The 19776-nt window shown below is 46.9% G+C and overlaps 2 protein-coding genes across 2 annotated transcripts in view; both read left to right on the top strand.

The window, feature by feature from the left end:
• Positions 1-2364, top strand: part of Psmd14 (proteasome 26S subunit, non-ATPase 14) — an 88045-nt gene extending 85681 nt beyond the window's left edge. The window contains exon 12 of the mRNA XM_036185099.1: positions 1980-2364. Within this exon, the coding sequence (XP_036040992.1) occupies positions 1980-2078 (99 nt within the window). The 3' untranslated portion in view covers positions 2079-2364. The remainder of the gene's footprint in view (positions 1-1979) is intronic.
• A 4202-nt stretch (positions 2365-6566) lies between these two features.
• Positions 6567-16425, top strand: Tbr1 (T-box brain transcription factor 1). The gene is made up of 6 exons (XM_036183208.1): positions 6567-7513; positions 8075-8229; positions 8795-8916; positions 9489-9647; positions 10753-10814; positions 13894-16425. The coding sequence occupies exons 1-6, from the start codon at positions 6822-6824 to the stop codon at positions 14753-14755; spliced, it is 2052 nt and encodes a 683-aa protein (XP_036039101.1). The 5' UTR covers positions 6567-6821; the 3' UTR covers positions 14756-16425.
• The last annotated feature ends 3351 nt before the right edge of the window (positions 16426-19776 follow it).

Consider the following 19776-nt stretch of genomic DNA (forward strand, 5'->3'; position numbering starts at 1 on the left):
TGAGGAAACACACCCAGCAATTAAAAGAATCTACAGATTAATTAGACTGTTTTTCTAAAGAATGTTGATTACATTTTTCCCCATTTCATGGAACATGGTTATCATATTGCTGATGTTGGCAGAATCTTGATATTTCAGATGCAAGACACTAAGCTGTCTTTGCTTTCAGCCATCCTACCATATGCTCTGATCCCATCACATCTCACAAGCTATGTAGGTTTGGGCCAGGACCATTCTTGGATGGGAAATCTCTAAGAATCACCCAGCTGCCACAAGGAATGTAGATAACTGATAAATGAGTTACCGATTCACTGTAAAACCAATTAATCCAGCAGAGTGGTAGGGGCAAAGGTCTGACTTTATCATAAATTATAAAGGAAGAATTCAAATATGAATACATTCTAATTATTACAGTTTAAAAATGAGTACTCTCAAACCAAACTAAAATAAAGTTCATCTTCATTTCCAGTTTGTATGATATCAGCCTTGTTTTCATTTTCTCCTGCTTATTTTCACCTAATATGTTAGATTACCAGTTGGGAGCATTACCCTTTCTAGAACTCACTAAATGAATTACTTTCTGAGGCTGTGCTTTTTATATATTTTCTTTTATGGCCCACAGGAAACTGAAAGGACTAAATTAAAAATGAAACTGGAAAACATAATTGATGAGGTTTAGAAAACACCAGGGTCACCAGGTTATGGTGATGTACACCTTTAATCCCAGCACTTGGGAGGCCCAGGCAACTGGGTTTCTGTGAGTTTGAGGCCAGCCTGGAAACGAAAAAAAAAAAAAAAAAAATTGTTTTATTTTTGTTTGTTTTGTTTTAGAGAGGGTCTCACTGAGTAGCCCTGGCTGTCCTAGAACTCATTGTGTAGATCAGGCTGGCCTCAAAGTCACAGAGACTTCCTGCCTCTACGCCGCCCCCCCATCCCCCACCCCCATGCTGGGATTACAGGCCTGAGCAAGGTATCATGTTTTAAATGTGGTAACTAGGTTATAGGCTTTCTTTTCTCCCGCTGGTCTTCCCTAGTGCCTTCACCTGGAATGTGTTCAGGGTTAACTCCTAAATAATAGTACTATAGTCTAGTCATTTGGATTACTTGTAGGATTGTTCTCTCAGTTGTAAGAAATTGGTGTATGGAAATTATGAATAAGAAAAGCAGAGCTAAAAGGTACACAAGCCAGGGAAGAAGACTTGTGTAAAGTGATGAATCTTGGGTATTTTAAAACACATGTAAGAAAATAATACTTTAAAATCATTTATTGCATGTAATATTAGTCTTCTTTTAAACTTTCAAATTTAGCTGAAATAACTTATTTGTCCTTAAATGTAAATAAACATTTAATTTTTTAAATTATAGTGCAATTTTAAGTTTCATTTTTAACCTTACCTATTTTAAAATGGATCTGATCAGGTTTAATAGTCATGCCTGTTTAAGTTCCAGTGATACAGTTTCTCAGAATCACTGGATGAAGCATTCTTAACATTTTAGAATTAGTCCAAATTATATTTAAATTTTTCAGTTACAGTGCCTTTTGATCCAAGACTATTTCTGAATCGTTTTCTGAAATACTAAGACGTTTCAGAATTCATGATGCTTTATTTAAGCATCATCAGACATTCAAATACGTTAATGACAGAGTGCACATACTACTCGGGCACATACACATGCATAAATGCACCTTTTTAAAATCAGGTGATTGTGAGTTTTACAAACTGTTACCCTTTATGAAAATCTGGTACATATCTATAACTAGCATTGATTGCACAAATCAGTCTTTTATTGGGTAATTTTTTAGTTTCTTTTTAACAAATTTAGAAACCTCAAGAACATAACAATATATTGGAAAAGCTGAATGAATGATAAAATATGTGTAAATTTAGGCATCATTACTAATTTAATCTGCTCTTGAAAAAAAGTTTACTGGTAATACAGCTATCTTTTTCTTCTTTTACTTTTTTTTTTTCTTTTAGGATCCCAAACGTCATTTGGAAGAGCATGTGGATGTGCTTATGACTTCAAATATTGTCCAGTGCTTGGCAGCAATGTTGGATACTGTTGTATTTAAATAAAGCACGTGAGAGCTGTCTGTGGCACTCTCGGTGTATCTCCTTCATAGTCCTAATGCTCACAGTCGGGCGCCCTGTGTGGTGTGGTGCCTGCCCTCACCTGAGCCACCTCCATCTCAGTTCTACAGTGGCTTCTGCTTATCTAGCCAGGGTCCTGCAGACTCCAAAGTTGTTCAGGAATACATCAAAGTGGACAGAGTTTGTTAAGATCCCATTTACTATTTGAAAAAATCAGTAGCACAAATATATTTTGATTGTTGCTTACAAAATAAACTACATTTACAATCCATGTCTCCCGAGGTCTTTTTGGCACTGGGTGGGAGCGACAGAAGAGCATTTGACAGTGCTTTGGGAATCTCATACAGAGCTATGTTTCTCTTTGCATTTAGAAATCTTCTTACACATAAAACATCACTGTGATAACAGAACTTCACAAATTAATGATTGCCATTAGTGAGTAACCTAGATAAAATACTGAATTTTTTTAAAGTCTTTCTTTCAAGCCAACATTATATATTCATATCTTAACATATTACACTTTCAGGATTTCAGAAAAGAACATTTAAAAGGTGGGCAATTTTATTTTAAACTATCACAATTTGAAGAGTATATTCTATGAACACTTTTGAAACTGTCTAGAAATTGGCTGCTGGAAATACCAGGAGATTTTCATGTAACCCATTGTAGAAAGTTAAAAAAAAATTCTAGTGTGAATTGAGTATCATGAGTTTATAAACAATAGTTTTGTTTTCTTTCCTGAATTAACTTCAAATACTCAGTGGTTCATATAAGTAGTATTGATTATTGGCAGTTCTCATAGCTTCTCACCTAAAGAAAACAGATAGTCATACCCTCCTTGTTAATAAATACTTACTGAAAAACAGTTTACTGAATGCCCCAAGTAGTAGCTAACAGTATGGAGACAAAGATTTAATTCTAGGTTGTATCCTTGTGAAAATACGGTAAAAGTGTTTCTGAGTCTTTGTGAAAGGGGGGTTCTCTTGGGTAACTCTGGATTCACTTACCCGGCGGTCATGAATGCCATGTATGGTATGCCCAATGCTGTCCTAATTCAGCAGTTCTGTCTGTGCACTTACTGTCTGCTAAAATGATCAGAAACTGAAGGTAGGGGTGTCTTAAATTTCGAGTACTTTCAGTCACTTCCCTCCTTCTTTCCCTCCCTCCCTCCCTCCCTCCCTCCCTCCCTCCCTCCCTCCTTCCTTCCCTCCTTCCTTTCCTTCCTTTCTTCCTGGTGGAATGATAATTACTGGTTACTTTCTGCTTGTCCTATAGTTTCTTCTTTTAGATGTAGTGATAGTATATTGTTAACTGCAACATTAAGTTACTGGGATTGCATCTAATCATTTAAATTAAAATAAATGGCGGGTAGAATTTTCCCTTTCGACTAATTCACACTTATGGGCATGTTTTTTGTTTTGTGTTTTTAGATACAGGGTTTTCAATCTTTATAATTAAGTTCAATGTCAATTTTCACATATCATTGGAGAACTAGTTGTGTGTGTTTGTGTGTGTTTTAAGTAGTATGCTCTCAAAAAAAAAAGTGTCAGTATTTCTAGGACTGGACTCAGCATTCAGGCTGTTTCCCTGATTTTCACTTAGTTTCCTGAAAACACCCTGAGTTAAATGCTGTCACTAGGAAGGCTCACACTGCCCTGTCTTGCTCTTTGATCTTGGGGACTTTGATTTGGAATAGCCACATACCACTTCCTCCTGCCTGCTTCCTGTTGGAAACAGTATCCGATTCAAAACCTTGGCACAATCCCTCTTACCAAAAATCATCTGTCTTTTCTTTTTTTACATTTTTAAGTTGATCAAAATCAGCGAATATCTTTGTCTAGTAATATCTAACCATTTTACCAGCAGCCTGATACCCTAGGCACAGTTAGGCATTGAACCAGCTTGTTTAACACAAGCTAGATTCCCTCCGCGCGCACACACACACACACACACACACACACACACACACACACACACACGTGGTGAGGCTCGAATGCTGATCTAGTAACAAACCCCCATGTTATTAGTGTAGAGATGTAACTCCACACTACTGAAACTGATTTGCCTGGACCAGTGTTAGGGAAGCTCATATATACAGTACAAGCTCCACAATAGACTTATGTTGAGAGCCCTCATTTTCCTTGTGAGTGTACACAGATTTCAGAGCAAAAGCCTATATGTGAGGAACCACTGAATTTTGGGCTGATTATTGAAAGTGGGTCACAGTTCACCTCCAAATTCAGTTCCTTAAAAACCAGGCAATGTGTCTACCTTTTCTACTCTCTTCACAATTCGATGGTCACTTTGGCATTCCTTACGTTTTTGAGAGCCAGTATTTTTAAAGAGGTGTCCAGGATGGCAAAAAGCTTCAAAAAACAAGTGCATACAAAAGCCTTCCTTTCATATGTACTTGAGGCTCTGTGTCATGCTTGGGGCAAGATGAGGTGAGAATCAGGAGGGAGAGGAGAGGCACTTGGTGACAGAAGCTAATGATGCAAAGAGAATGCACCAGCAGCTTAAGTAGGGCAAAAGTAGCAGCAAGGATTAAGGGAGGAGACATCAGATACCACCACAGCTATTCATCACCAACAACCCGGTGCTCCAAAGCCTAACAGCTAAAATCCTGCCTGTTGATGAAGCTTCCTGGCCAGGAGCTGAGGTTTGCTTTCAAAGGGAAAACGGGTCCGGCCATCATTTTTCTCCCAGAAAATTGCTTCTGCTTGATTCTGAGACTTCTGATCGTCAGCCTATCCGGCCTATCCAACCAATGCTGGGCCTTGCCCCCGCACCCTTGGGAGGCCGAAGCTGGTACCCTCTTGCAGCCACAGTGCCAGCTTCTGAGAAGTGATGCAGCACAGGCTCAGCACAGGCTGCTTGCTGCACACTAAACCACCACATTCCCAATCTGTTAACTCTTCTCTGACCATATCCCAGCCCCATCCCGCGTTCCCACCGCTGAACTCTGCTGCTCTGGTCTGGCCGGGGGTATGCGGGAGGCTGGACTGAAGGCAGAGGCCCCACCTGTGTATGCACGGGTGGAGTGTGAGCCTCTGGAGTCTGAGCCTGGCATGGTCGCTTGGCACTCTCTCAGTGTCCCGGAGCCCGCTGCCTCTTGACCACCTTGCTGGCCCGAGCTGAGCTAAGCCCGGGTTGGCTCCGAATTCCAGCGCCTGTCGCCTTCAGGGAGGAAAGCTACAGAGCAGGTTGGCTATTCGAGGCACACGCAGCAGCTCTGGGGTTGTAGATCTCAGGTGCTCTGGGCTGGAGGGCCGCGGCTGGCCTCCTGTGGAGCAGGTACTAGGAGATCTTTTTTCCCTACACCTCCGAGTTGATTGGGGCCTCGTGATATTTGTGCCAAAATCTCTTTAAACCGGTTCTTTTCTCTAATCCTTTCAAAATTCCTGGCATGGATTCTTTTTTTTTCTCCCTCTGGATTATGTAAACATCACACACTCACACACACACACACACACACACACACACACACACACAGAGTTCAGTAAGATCACTGCATTGACACCACTTCCACTCTGTCTCCCCAGATCAATGCTTCTAGCGAACCCATTCGCACTGGGGATTCAGCCCTCTCTTTTTCCTGGCGAGGCTTCGGAACCTGTCACCAAGCCAGTGCCTCCGAAAGGAGGAAGTGCGGTGGGACTCAAAGGATACATGGCGCCCGCCCCCAGCCAGCTAGCTGCTCTTCAGATGATCTGCAACCAAGTTGGCTGATAAAATATTTAGTAACGACCCAGTAAACATGACTGCAAATACATTATAAAGCACTTCAGCGCGACGGCTTATGATTATTTCAAAACTTAAAAAGGAGATCATAGATTGTCACTGTTTCTGTACCCCAGCCGGAAACCGAACCTTTCCCGAGGTGGGTTGATGGGTGGGTGAGCTGCTTCGCCTCCACTCTCATCTCTCCAGCATAACGCTGAGGCTTTCAGCGGCGGCGGTTTGTTTATTTATTTATTTAGTCGTGTAGTTTAAAGGTGGGGGAGGGGGCGTCAAGGACACGCAGTACCTACTCACAAAGCACAGGCTCAGGTGTGTATGCTTCTGTGTATTAACTGGAAAAGACAGACTCTGGAAGTTTTACAGGGCGAGAAGAGGCCACCGGCTCGCGCTTTGTATACTTTGCACTTGAAATCGTTACATTCAACTGAATATTTGGCTCATTCAGATCCGAAAAGTCTCCTAACATCATCGAATTCCCTCCTCCGCCCCTCCTCTCTAAAGAGAGGAGGGAGGGGGGTTAGGAAATGTTTAGTAAATTGCACATCTTTGAATCTTCCTAAAGCAGTGGTCACAAAGCTTAAAGGTGACATAACAGAGCTCACGTAAACCAACACACTTCCCCCCACCCCCCAAGCCAACAATAAAATCATCCCCTTCAATTTGCCATGATCGTCGCGACCAGGAGCCAGGTGATTATCCTAATTAATGTCTATCTAATTAAATTACTGTCAGCAGCTAACCAATGGCAGGAGCCGTTTCATCGGCTGCATAAGCAGCGAGATCAAAAGTGAGCCTTTTCTGATTGCTGCATAGTGTCAATTGGCCAATCTCTTCTCCCAGGGAAAAAAAAAAGTAAATCAAACCTTTGAGAAGCATTTGCTGGTTGAAGTGCTTTCTGTCTAGTGAGGGGTCTGTGGATTCCTAGTTTATGATAAACAGGACTTTAAAAACCAGGGACGGGAGGGCGAGCGTTCAGGTTCTAGAGCTATGCAGCTGGAGCATTGCCTCTCTCCTTCTATCATGCTCTCCAAGAAATTTCTCAATGTGAGCAGCAGCTACCCACATTCGGGCGGATCTGAGCTTGTCTTGCACGATCATCCCATTATCTCGACCACTGACAACCTGGAGAGAAGTTCACCTTTGAAAAAAATTACCAGGGGGATGACGAATCAGTCAGATACAGACAATTTTCCTGACTCCAAGGACTCACCAGGGGACGTCCAGAGAAGTAAACTCTCTCCTGTCTTGGACGGGGTCTCTGAGCTTCGTCACAGTTTCGATGGCTCTGCTGCAGATCGTTACCTCCTCTCTCAGTCCAGCCAGCCACAGTCTGCGGCCACTGCTCCCAGTGCCATGTTCCCGTACCCCGGCCAGCACGGACCGGCGCATCCCGCCTTCTCCATCGGCAGCCCCAGTCGCTACATGGCCCACCACCCGGTTATCACCAACGGAGCTTACAACAGCCTGCTGTCCAACTCCTCGCCGCAAGGCTACCCCACGGCCGGCTACCCCTACCCACAGCAGTACGGCCACTCCTACCAAGGAGCTCCGTTCTACCAGTTCTCCTCCACCCAGCCCGGGCTGGTGCCGGGCAAGGCGCAGGTATACCTGTGCAACAGGCCACTTTGGCTGAAATTTCATCGGCATCAAACGGAGATGATCATCACTAAACAGGGAAGGTAATGCTACTTTCTTGGCTGCCGCTGTTCCAGGCGTGACCCGGGGCGGGAGCACCCAAGTTGTGACCGCCGGGCAGCGACGATGTGGGGTCGGGGAACGGAATGGAGAGGCGCTCGGGTGCGCCCTGGAGTTGGCTGGTTTTGGAAAAGGGGAAAGTGGAAGGGATAATAACCACCGTGGTGATGTTGGTGGCGGGGAGCCTGCTGTACCAGTGCGGTCGGAGAGCCGTTCAGTAGCTGGAGCAAGACAAGAGTCTCGGCCGCTGCCAGGCGTTAGAGCAACTCGTCAAGGCTGGCCTGTGCCGACAGGTGGAAAAGCAGGTCGCGAACCCCGCTCTGCACCCCAGCACTGATACCACAGAGCATTCGCTGCTCTCTCCCCGACTTCGGCCCTACGTCTTCCCGTCTCCTACTAACCCTTTTCTAGATCAGCAAATATTCGTTCAGACACACCGAGAGGACAAGTTTTGCTTGGCTATCTGGCGCCCCGCTTCTTGCATTTAATCGCTAACATTTATTTTCTTTTTTTCTTTGTTTTCTCTCCCTTCTTAATTTAAACAGGCGCATGTTTCCCTTTTTGAGTTTTAACATTTCTGGTCTCGATCCCACCGCTCATTACAATATTTTTGTGGATGTGATTTTGGCGGATCCCAATCACTGGAGGTTTCAAGGAGGCAAATGGGTTCCTTGTGGCAAAGCGGACACCAATGTGCAAGGCAAGTCCTTCCAATTAACACGTTTTCTTGACACTTATTTAGGTGAGAATGATTAATTAAAGCCTTTGTGGACTGGCTCGAGGACTTTTTAAAACGATCGGCCAATGACTTCCTAAAGAAGAGAGGGACGGAGGACAGACTGAACGGCAAGAAAGGGGAGGATTATGCAAAAGCTATTTTAATCATTCCCACTTAATGGGAAGAAATCGCGGCTTTAAAAAAAAGCCCAGCTAATGGTCCTCACAGTGAAGATGTGTGTGTGTGTGTGTGTGTGTGTGTGTGTGTGTGTGTGTGTGTGTGTGTGTTATGTGGTACAGAGTTGGGACTGGACAGTAAACCTATTTTAATAACCCCCAGTTAATACAAGTATGTCCCCCCCCCCAAAGAAACAGCTAATGGGCTTCACTTTGTAGTAAGGGGGTGTGCGTGGTGTGTGTGTGTGTGTGTGTGTGTGTGTGTGTGTGTGTGTGTGTGTGTTTCATGTGCTAAGGAGTTGGGACCGGGCAGTGCCCAGAGCATATGTAAACAAGCTTTTTTTTTTTTTTTTTTTTTTTTTTAAATCAAGGAAACCGGGTCTATATGCATCCGGATTCCCCCAACACTGGGGCTCACTGGATGAGGCAAGAAATCTCTTTTGGAAAATTAAAACTAACCAACAACAAGGGAGCATCCAACAACAATGGGCAGGTCAGTCAGTCTCTCTCTCTCTCTCTCTCTCTCTCTCTCTCTCTCTCACACACACACACACACACACACACACACACACACACACACACACACACCTTCTTTAGTTTACAGCAACACGAAAACTGGGTAGGATTTGGTTCCATCAGTGAAGACTTCGAAAATAATTTCTACCTCCCAAAATTATATTTAAGCCATTAAGTTGCTTTCTTTGCCTTCCGCCCGACCTCGTTCTGGAATTCATCTTTCCAAACACAAATACTGATTCATTTTGAAAAATAAACGAACGAGATTTGAGATTTGTAGCTTGTGGGAAAAAAAAAAAAATCTTTGTTCTTCTAAGGAGGACTAGGGGAAGGGACTAATGGTTTGCATTCGGGCTTCCCCAGTGCCCAGAGGATCCTGGCTCCCAGAGGTTGGGGCGGTGTGTGCGGGCCACCCAGTCACCAGGAGGCGAGGCCCATAGCCAGTCTGGGGCAGCGGGCTCCAGCTGGCCCAGCCGGCCCAGAGCGAGCCTGGGGCTGGTGCGAACAAGCAGGCGTTAAAAGGAGCTCTCCTTTCTCTTTCCCGGACAGATGGTGGTTTTACAGTCCCTTCACAAGTACCAGCCCCGTCTGCACGTGGTAGAAGTGAACGAGGACGGCACTGAGGACACCAGCCAGCCTGGCCGTGTCCAGACGTTCACTTTCCCGGAGACTCAGTTCATCGCTGTCACCGCCTACCAGAACACCGATGTAAGGAGGCTCGGGCTGGGCTCGGGCAAGTGGCACCCCCTTACCCTCCAGTCTTTCAGCACTTTGCAGACTAGCATTGGCCACAGCTGGCCCTACAGCACGGTTTAGGAGAGTGCTAGGGGCCGGCCAGGCCCTTCCCCCAAACAGCAAGCGGGTGGGGAAACACTGCCTATGAGCTTCCAGCCTGGCTACCCTCCCACCTCCACCCCCCAGCGGTGGCCAGGATTTCTAGGGCCGATCCATTTGGAGCTTTAGCTTGGACCTTAAACTAGAACGATAAAACGTGCGCTTTCTTCCTTTCAAAAGTCTCTTTTTGAGGAAAGAGGCAGATCTACCCGTGCATTTTATTAGCAAGCAATGAAATCTAAAATAAAATGTTTCTAAAATCTCAGAACTGGTGGCTAAAATGAGGAGATATTACTGTTCTGAGAGTTCAAAACAGGAAGGAGAGTACATACAAATTCGTACATATGCAATGAGAAAACGCCAATCAAATCAAATTACAGGAACTAATGGAGTTTGCTAGCACAAACTAGAACTTTCGCAGTATTTGCGTGTTTGCAAAAACTGATTTTAGTAGCTGATGTGACTCTAGAAGTATAGAAGTTGTGTGTTTGGTCATGTAAGTAAAACTATTAGAAAGGAAATAATTATTTCAAATCAACCCAATTTTAAGATGCAGTTTACAGGGCTTTCTTTCTTTCTTTTTGTTAATTGAGAGTCAGAATCGGCTCATTTATAAAATATATACCTGTGGTTACACTCTTGAAAACACTAAAGAGTTAAAGATATTAACCACTTTTGTGTTAGTGCGTTGCATGTAATCAGTATTTTTTCAATGAGTATTTGAATCAACTTCTAGCACACAGGAGAGCTAACCGAAGTGCTAGTGGGTATTATCCATTTTAAGCTGGTTCTCGGAACTTTCCCAATACATCCTGCTTTTCCTCTCCTGCTAGACTCTCAAAGTTTTGCTAAAGAACCTTGTTTGGTTAATGACTCAGTAGACCCAAGTCCTTGTCAAGGACAGGTGACCTATTCCCAAGCGCACAACCTTCCCATGCAGAAGGGGAGACTGCAATCACCCTTTCTTCTCTTTTTCCAGATTACACAACTAAAAATAGACCACAACCCCTTTGCAAAAGGATTTCGAGATAATTATGACACGTAAGTAATTTTCCATGTTCCTTCTCAGATAGCTGTTGAACTGGCCACTAGCTTAAGGGTTGATTGTTGTGTTTAAGGATTTTCAAAGTAAAATGTGTGAGAAAATTGTTGGAGATTCCCCCTTCCTTTATCACGTTGGCTCCCTCTCTGGTGACCTTGTGGCTTTGTATTTGTGTGATTTTGGTCAGAAGTTTGCTGTACTTATGTTTAGCTTTCTTTCAAATCCCAAAGTTATTGGCCGCCCCTGGGGCTGGCTGGCTGTGGGAGAAAGCTGCCCTGGCTGTCCCCTGGGCATGCTGTATGTGTGGCTGCAGATGCTCAACTCAGAGTGTCTGTGTCTGAACCGGGGCAGTTCTGCCTGAAAGTGCATGTGGCCCTCTCTGGCAGTTGTTACAGTCTCCTTGGCATATGTGACTTTGATTTACTCATTTCCAAGTTTTGTGTGATAGCATTTCCTGTGAAGTTTACTATGGACTGAATAAAAATGTGCATTCGCCAGGCGAGTTTATGAGCAGAACTTAACTTATAGTCATTACAGGCTCTGGGTAGCACTGAGATGTGGTTGCATCTTATTTATAAGCTTCAGAAGAAAAATGTCTCCTCTCACTTTTGGCATCTATGGTTTAATTAAATGTGCCGGTTCCCTTTCTTTAGGCTCCCCTTACCTATCTCTAGGCCTTTCTCAGAGCAAGGCTGTCATCTGGGGTAGCAGTAGGCACAGACTGAATTCTTTCTAGATTTGTTCTGGAATTCTTGCTCAGGGACTATAGCACCAAGAGTTTTCAGACAGTGTTATAGAGCAAAATGTAAAGTGGGATCGGATGATTCGCCTACTTTTTTTCCTGCCTCTAAAAGATAAAGGGAAATATGCACTTTAATCTCCTGGTTCTGGGATAGAGCTAGAGTGTTGTCTTTGACTGGGGACAGATTAAAGGTGTGGAGAAAGAGATAGGAGCTCCTTTGCCCCAACCTCCAGATATCATCTCTTCTTTCAGTGTTTTTATAACTAGTGGGAAAGTCATTGATATCTACTGGCTCTAACTTTCTTATGTGTCCCCCCAAAGCAATTCAAAGCAGTTCCCCAAAATTATGAATATAATTCTCTAGAATAAAACTTGGCTGCTTCAGGTCTCAAGAAATGAATAAAGTTAGGCCCAATACAGTGGAAAGAATATGGCCCAAGAGACTAGGGATGTTGGAAGAGAGCTGTATAGATTTTTGAGCTTTTAATTCTGTTAACATCTGTTCATAAGCATTTATTTTGCACAAATCAATTCAGTAATCCCAAGTGTTTGAGACCTGGATGGGCATCTAAACTGTATCTTTTTTGGATTGCTTTTTTTTTCTTTTAAAGAATATTGTGGTGGCATACAAAGATATTTGTACCTTGCTAATTATGTTCCCTTCCTGCCTCCCTCCACTTAAAAAAAAAAAAAAGAAAAAAAAAGAAGCAGCTGGAATTAAATTTCAGGAGGGGGTTATTTATTTATTTATTTGTTTGTTTGTTTATTTATTTATTTATTTATTTATTTATTTATTTATTTATTTTGTAAACAGAGTGCCCCAGAGCAGCCACAGTAACTCATCTGCCCTTCTTCTGGCTGCCTTCTGTTGGATAAGGCTCTCCCTTTCTGAAACACTCCAAGTTTGTTGTAGAAATCTTATCTATTATAAAAGTAATCCCTGGGTTTATGGGGGATGAGAGGGAGTTAAATAGATTTAACACACGCCTCTTTAAGGTTAGTAATCTGGGCCTGGTTTGATTAGAGAGCAATGGGGTGGGGGGGTATGAGAGTTCAAGGGGTCCTAGAAGGTTGCTTGGCCACACCCGGGAGAGTTTTCTCCCCATAGGATTAAGACCTGACAATACTGAGGCATTCCTTCAAAAACAGTGTGTTGACTAATGATGCAAACACTTATGTGTGAGCTAAATACAAAGTGAGGTATGTTTGTATGTCTATGAAGAAACACATCATCATCCAACTCCAGTTCTAATGGATCACCTAGGCCTAGGGCCTAAAGTTAATCTAACACAATTCCCGCACACACAATCTCTCTTGATTATTGGGCAAGTTCTCTAACTATCCTTTGCCTCGGTTTCCTCATCGGGAAAGTGGAGTAATAGTACCCAAGAGAATTGTTGTGGGCTAAAGAAATCTACCTGTGCTTATGTGAATAATTCCCATGTGCCCGGCTCTCTGTAAGGCAGGGTTAGTTGCTTGGAGGAAGGTGTTAACTGTAAGCCCCCCCCCCCCCAACACACACAAAGGGTCTTTCTTCTCCTCTTTTGCTTTTATCAAAAGCTGGGTAGAGAAGACTAAAGTACACCTTTTTTTTCTTTTTCCCCTAAAGAATTTTATTGGTAAATGAGTGTTGCTTCCAAATAGTAATTTCTGTTTTGTTCCCTTGCGTTGGTAGAGTTGCGAGTTAAAGGGCGTACATAGTGGGAGGCAGCAGACAAAAGTACCTTAGAGGATTCCAGCGGCAATCCTCTGGGGCGCTGAGGCCCGTAAAAGTCAGCCTTTGACGTTATTACCTGGACATGTCAGTCCCCACTCTCCCTACGCGGTTTTCCCCTCTGGAGATTTCTTAAACTCCCTAGAAAAAGAAAAGGGATCATCCGAACAACTCAATGGACACAGGAGGTCTTAAAAGGGTGGAGAGAGCGGGCCACTTGTTTAGACATTTCACCCAGAAATTCACCAGAGAGGAAAGGCCCAACGGGCAAATAGCACCTCGGTGCCTGGATCACTCTGTCGTACTGTGAGCACAAGGCTGGATCAGTGGGTTCAGGCCCCATCTTGGTCCCCGTGCGCTTAGCGGGAACAGGAGAAGGTGGAAGACCCTCACTCTGCTTTGTGTCCGGCTCAGGTTCCAGCAGAGCAACTGTGACCCTTCCAGTGTGGGGTAGGGAGGGTGCGGGTCTGTGATCTTCTGCTGTCTGCACCCCGTGTGTCAAGCGCAACTTCCAGACGGACGGTGTGTGCGGGGTGGGCAAAACTAGAGGTGGCTTTCCCTCCAGGACCCTCCAGGGACCTCCGCGCCACCCCTCGGTTCTCTCTTTCTCCCTTCCCCTCAGGATCTACACGGGCTGCGACATGGACCGCCTGACCCCTTCGCCCAACGACTCTCCGCGCTCGCAGATAGTGCCCGGCGCCCGCTATGCCATGGCCGGCTCTTTCCTGCAGGACCAGTTCGTGAGCAACTACGCCAAGGCCCGCTTCCACCCGGGCGCTGGCGCGGGCCCGGGCCCGGGGACGGACCGCAGCGTGCCGCACACCAACGGGCTGCTGTCCCCGCAGCAGGCCGAGGACCCGGGCGCGCCGTCGCCGCAGCGCTGGTTCGTGACGCCGGCCAACAACCGGCTGGACTTCGCGGCCTCGGCCTACGACACGGCCACGGACTTCGCGGGCAACGCGGCCACGCTGCTGTCGTACGCGGCCGCCGGCGTCAAGGCGCTGCCGCTGCAGGCCGCGGGCTGCACGGGCCGCCCGCTCGGCTACTACGCCGACCCCTCGGGCTGGGGCGCGCGCAGCCCCCCGCAGTACTGCGGCGCCAAGTCGGGCTCCGTGCTGCCCTGCTGGCCCAACAGCGCCGCGGCCGCCGCGCGCATGGCCGGCGCCAACCCCTACCTGGGCGAGGAGGCCGAGGGCCTGGCGGCCGAGCGCTCGCCCCTGGCGCCCGCCGCCGCCGCCGAGGACGCCAAGCCCAAGGACCTGTCCGACTCCAGCTGGATCGAGACGCCCTCCTCCATCAAGTCCATCGACTCGAGCGATTCGGGCATTTACGAGCAGGCCAAGCGGAGGCGGATCTCGCCCGCCGACACGCCGGTGTCCGAGAGCTCGTCCCCGCTCAAGAGCGAGGTGCTGGCCCAGCGGGACTGCGAGAAGAACTGCGCCAAGGACATAGGCGGCTACTACGGCTTCTACTCGCACAGCTAGGCCGCCCGGCCCGCGCCCCGCGCCCCCCTAAGCCCCCCAAGGCCCCTCTGCTCTGCCCCCCGCGTCCTCCTCCCCAGGCCCGCTCTTGCGCACTCGCTCTTTCTCCTGACCCTCGATGACCGTCTGCGGGGGAGAAGTGCAGGTCTCCCATTATGATTTTTAACTCTGCTCCTTTCTTTCTGCACAGCCAGCTCTGCAGTTAGCGCACCGACCTTGAACCTGGCTGTGAACCTTGTGGTTTTCCAACTTTTCTTCTGGGAAGCTATGATCCTCCCCGTCTCCCCCCCCCCCTTCTTTTTGTCCGTCCCCCCCACCCCCCTTCTCCTTTCTCTTGGAATGAAACTTTTCAACTTTAGGAGACCTGGGCAGTCCTGTCAGGCAGCAGCGATCCCGACCCGCCTTGTCTTGGCCTCCCTATTAACCATAGGATGTTGACTCTAGAACCTGCACCCACCCAGCGCGTCCTTTCTTAAGCCCGAGTGGATGGATGGATGGATGGATGGATGGATGGATGGATGGTAGGGATGTTCATAATTTTAGTAGAACAAAGCCTGTGAAATGATTGTATATAGTGTTAATTTATTGTAACGAATGGCTAGTTTTTATTCTCATTGTCAAGGCACAAAACCAGTTCATGCTTAACTTTTTATTCCTCTTTTTCTCCTTTCATTCTTTCTTTCTCTCCCCACCCCCTCTTTGTTTTCTTGTGAGATATTAAAGATAGTCTAAAGAGGCTCTGGAAACACGAGACACTCCATAATGACGGCTCTCTCACTTCTCAATTCATTGCATGATATAACCACTGTGTGCCCCAGTGCACACTCCATAGCTAAGGAGAACCCACCTGAACACCTGTAAAAGCTAGTTGCCCGCTCCTAGGCAAGTCAGTGGCATGATGCCTGCCTGCGAAGCAGAGTTAGCTGGAGTTGTCTGTTTCCCCCTTCCTTCTAAATGGAATAGCTCCACATCAGCAATATTATTTTGCCTTATTTGTTTTTCCCCAAAGTGCCAAATCCATTACTGGTCTGTGCAGGTGCCAAATATGCTGACAAACTGTTTCTGAATATCTTTTCAGTCCCCACTCCACCTTTATATGCTGTAAATCTTTGTAATGAATAATCTAATAATACAGATGACTGACTTGTTGGTAACTATAGTGTAGTCTAGTGAAGATGAACTGTGTGAGTTGTATATTTTACTGCATTTTAGTTTTGAAAACGATTCCCCCCACCACTTAGAGACAGCTGAAATTTGACTTTCTTGGGAAAACACTAGCATTATTGCAAGTAAGACTGATTCCCGCCCAAGTCTTGTTATATTTGATAAGGAGCATTAATCCCTCTGGAAATAGATTAGTAGGATTTCTAATGTTGTGTAGCAAACTTATACTTTTTTTGTACTTTAAAATCAATGTGAAATATGCATCATACACAATATTCAATCTAGATTCCAGTCCATGGGGGATTTTTTTCCTAATAGGAATTCAGGGTCTAAACGTGTGTATACTTTGGCTCTTCTGTAAATCAAATGTTGTGATTTTTATATTTGTTTTGTTTTGTCTGTGAATTGAATAATTTATACAAGTACACACTCCACTGAGAATCGTTTTGTTTTCTGCTCGTTTGTATCGTCTGTGTATAACAAGTAAAATAAACCTGGTAAAACGCTAACTATGGTGTTTGAGAGCAGTTTACAGTTTGCCAATACTTATTCCAGGTTATGGCTTTGAAGGGTTAAGCAAGACTAGCCCCCTTCCTCTGCTCTGGGAGCTTAATAGTAGCCACCTCCTACATCCCCTTAACTTTGTTTGGTGGCACCGCTAAGGACTGTTTCTTCTTATTTACAATTATCTAATTCTCTGAGTGTAGTTTTCTTTACTGCTGATTTTTTTTTTTTCTAGGAAAATATACGCACCTTCTTTCTCCTAGCTCTGATTCTCTCCGAAGTTGAAGAGACAGGAAAAGGAGGGTCTTTAGATGAGTTAAGAATCTCTTTAAATTTCACACAGCAGCCTCTGAGGCATTAGGTGAGACAGGGAGCAATTTAAACCAGGTCAAGACAAACTATTGAGTGCGGGTGCTGAGAAATTTGGTTTTACAAAGAGACCTTGGAGGTGATTGTTGAATCTTTTAAAATGCAAACACCCGGAGGGCCTACATTTCTAGAGCGAGTGGCTGCAGGTATTCTTCCGGGTGGGGTGGAGAAAGACCCGCAGAACCAACACGTGGAAGGGTGGATTTTAAGGACCGAGGTAAAAACTTGTTTGGAGAGGGCCTGGGTAGTGAGGGGGATGCCTGGGGGCGTCCACGCTCTTGTCTATGGTGCAGTCCTCGCCGCTGTTTTACACAGGCCAGGTCCTCGCCCTTGAGAACAAATGGCGATGAGCAATTTCACATGCAAGTTTGCAATTCTGTCTTTGCCTCATAGAGGCGACTTCTGCACTTTTGTCTCCAAGGACAGGGTGACTCCGGAAAGGAAAGGGGCAGGAGATGATGGCTCAACCTTCTCCTCTGGTCTGAGTTGGCCTGGGGTGACAGCACTAAATTCATCAGCACCCAGAGTTCGCCCCGTGTCCCCTTTGTGGTGGGGCAGCTGTAAAGAGGCTTCAGAATTCCAATTAAAATGAAGAGTCGAGGGGGAGATTTCACTGACTTGCCTTCCCTGGATAATCCCGCCGCTAGACGGCGTTCCGTGGAGTCTTGCGTGCCCCAGGGAGAGAGAGAGAGAGAGAGGAGGAAAAAAACAAACAAACAAGAAAAAGCGATGACTGATTTTCCTTTGTGTTTCCTTTCCCCTCTCCTCACCTACGAAGTCAAGGCGACTGCAGACAGTACCAAACCCGGTGTGTGTGTTGGGAGAGGAGAGGAGCTGTGTGTTCCCGGGACCGTGCACCCACCCGGGGCTGCGCTCTGAGCCCGGCCCGCCTGCCCCAGCCCAGCCGCAGCACGTGCAGCCCCGGGCCGCGTGGACGCAGCGCTCGCCCGCCCGCCCGATCGCCCGCCCGATCCCGGGGTGGGGGGCCAGGGCTCCGGGGCGCCTGGCCGCGGGCTGTGCGTGCACACTCGGACCCGAGGCCCGGCCGCCCGCCCGGCCGCCCGCCGCCTCCCAGGCCCGGGTCCCGGGGAGGAGGCCCCGGGAGTGAGTGGTGTCAAGTGCGTCCGCGAAGCCTTTAGAATCCGAGGAGAGCTTTCCCGGGGACGGCGTGCCTCGTGCTGAAAGCCGCGCTTTCGCTGCTCTTAGCAAGCTTCAAAAGCACCGGGGAGGTCGTTTCCCTCGCAGCTCCGCCATCTGCTGCTGTGTGGACTGAGTCAGCGTGAGGTAAAATCTGCAGCCACGCGCTCCTCCCGGAGGCTGTGCGCTTTCTGGTCCCCTGGCAGCCCGAGCCTGTCTCCTCGGGAGGAGAAGGCTGGCTGGGGTGTCGAGGGAGCCGGGCCGTGGCTGCCGAGCAGCGGCTGGGCCCAGCGCAGGCGAGTGTGGTGGCCCTGGGAGGTGTGAGGGGGCCTCCGAGTTCCCGCGCCAGGCCGCTCTCCCGGAGGACCCAGGGGCATGGCGACCCCTCTCCGCCCACTCAGTCCCCCCCCCCGTGTGCCAAGGCGTGTTTCCACAGACGGGAAGGGCAGAGCGCGCCACCCTGGGCTTCCTTCTGCCGCCTCCCGACCCTGGCCAACCGCGCCATGTCGCGGGGCTCCAGCCTCGTTGTCCCCCACTGCCCAGGCTGCCGAGGGTGGCTGCCGCCGTCGGCCGCCGCCGCTGCTGCTGCTGGGGCCCTGGAGGCGCTGCCGCCCGGAGGCCTAGCCCGCCCGCCTCAGGCCCATGCCTCCCCGCGCCTGCAAGAGCGGCGGGACCCAGGCTCTGCCTGCCCCGGGCTGGCTGCACGGAGCCCAGGCCTCGGGCCTAAGTGAGGCCTGGTGCGAGCCCCGCGGCCTGGGCCTCGACGTGCAGGCCGGTGGGCTGGGGGCAGGCAGAGGCAGGCAGGCCTTTGGAGGGAGTCTCAGCCTCAGGCTCCTGCTGCAAAGGCAGGCCTCCGCACTCAATAAATAGCCTTCAGGACCGCTGGCTGCAGCATTTTGCTAATTTATTTATTAATATTTAAGTATCAGCGGGAGCTCCCAGACCCATTTATTTCACCAATCATGTTGTTCCTGATTTTTAAAACTGAAATAATGGGAGCTGTTAGCAATTAGGAAGTTAGGGCCTATGGAGAACTTAATAGCCTTATATCCTGAAGTTATATTTTCTTACAGATCCAACTGTTCATCGTTCTTTTGTGACGACCGACTCACCTGTTTTGGGGGTGATACTATTTATCCTTTTAGCACTGAAGTTTTAAAGGATATTTTATTTTCTGTTGAGGATACAGGCTAGGAACAAAACTTTTACTAAAGGGAGGCCATATACATTCTTAAAAAGGTGTAAAACAAGTAATAGTCAGACAGTGTATGTTCATAAGCAATTTTATAAAAACATTCAGCTTGGTCTCAAGGGTTGTGTCTAAGTAGTCAGTCACAGGCATTTTGGATAAGGGGTGGAAAAAAAAAGTAGAACCTATTTTAAAACAAACATCTAGCTAGATTTCCTCGAAAGAAACGGCAACAATAGATAAGCTTAGGTATGAAGCGTACTCAATTCAGTTTTTAAAATATTTAATTTAGTATGGCAGCAACTGTGTAGTTAATTTTAATATTCGAGTGAGTACTATTGTGGCCTAATATGAAATAAGTATTTTTAAAGGTAGTTGAGATCTTTTAAGCCCTTCAAATCTTTGTGGATTACTAGAGTCATTGAACTTAGATTTTCTTTTCCCAGATCAAGAGGAAGACAGAAAAACAGTCAAGAGTTTAGCTATTGCGTTATGCGTAGTTTAGACCAACAGTTTTGAGAGTTGTGTGTCTTTCTGTTTTCCTTCTTTGCCTTGTGTCACACTTAGAAATACATTCACTTGAAAGAAACCCCCACTGTGTTCACAATGAAGTAAACTTGATGGTGTACAAGTCACTGGTCTCATCTGAGCTGATTATATC

This window comes from Onychomys torridus, chromosome 4, assembly GCF_903995425.1.
Source record: "Onychomys torridus chromosome 4, mOncTor1.1, whole genome shotgun sequence".
NCBI classification, from domain to species: Eukaryota; Metazoa; Chordata; class Mammalia; order Rodentia; family Cricetidae; genus Onychomys; species Onychomys torridus.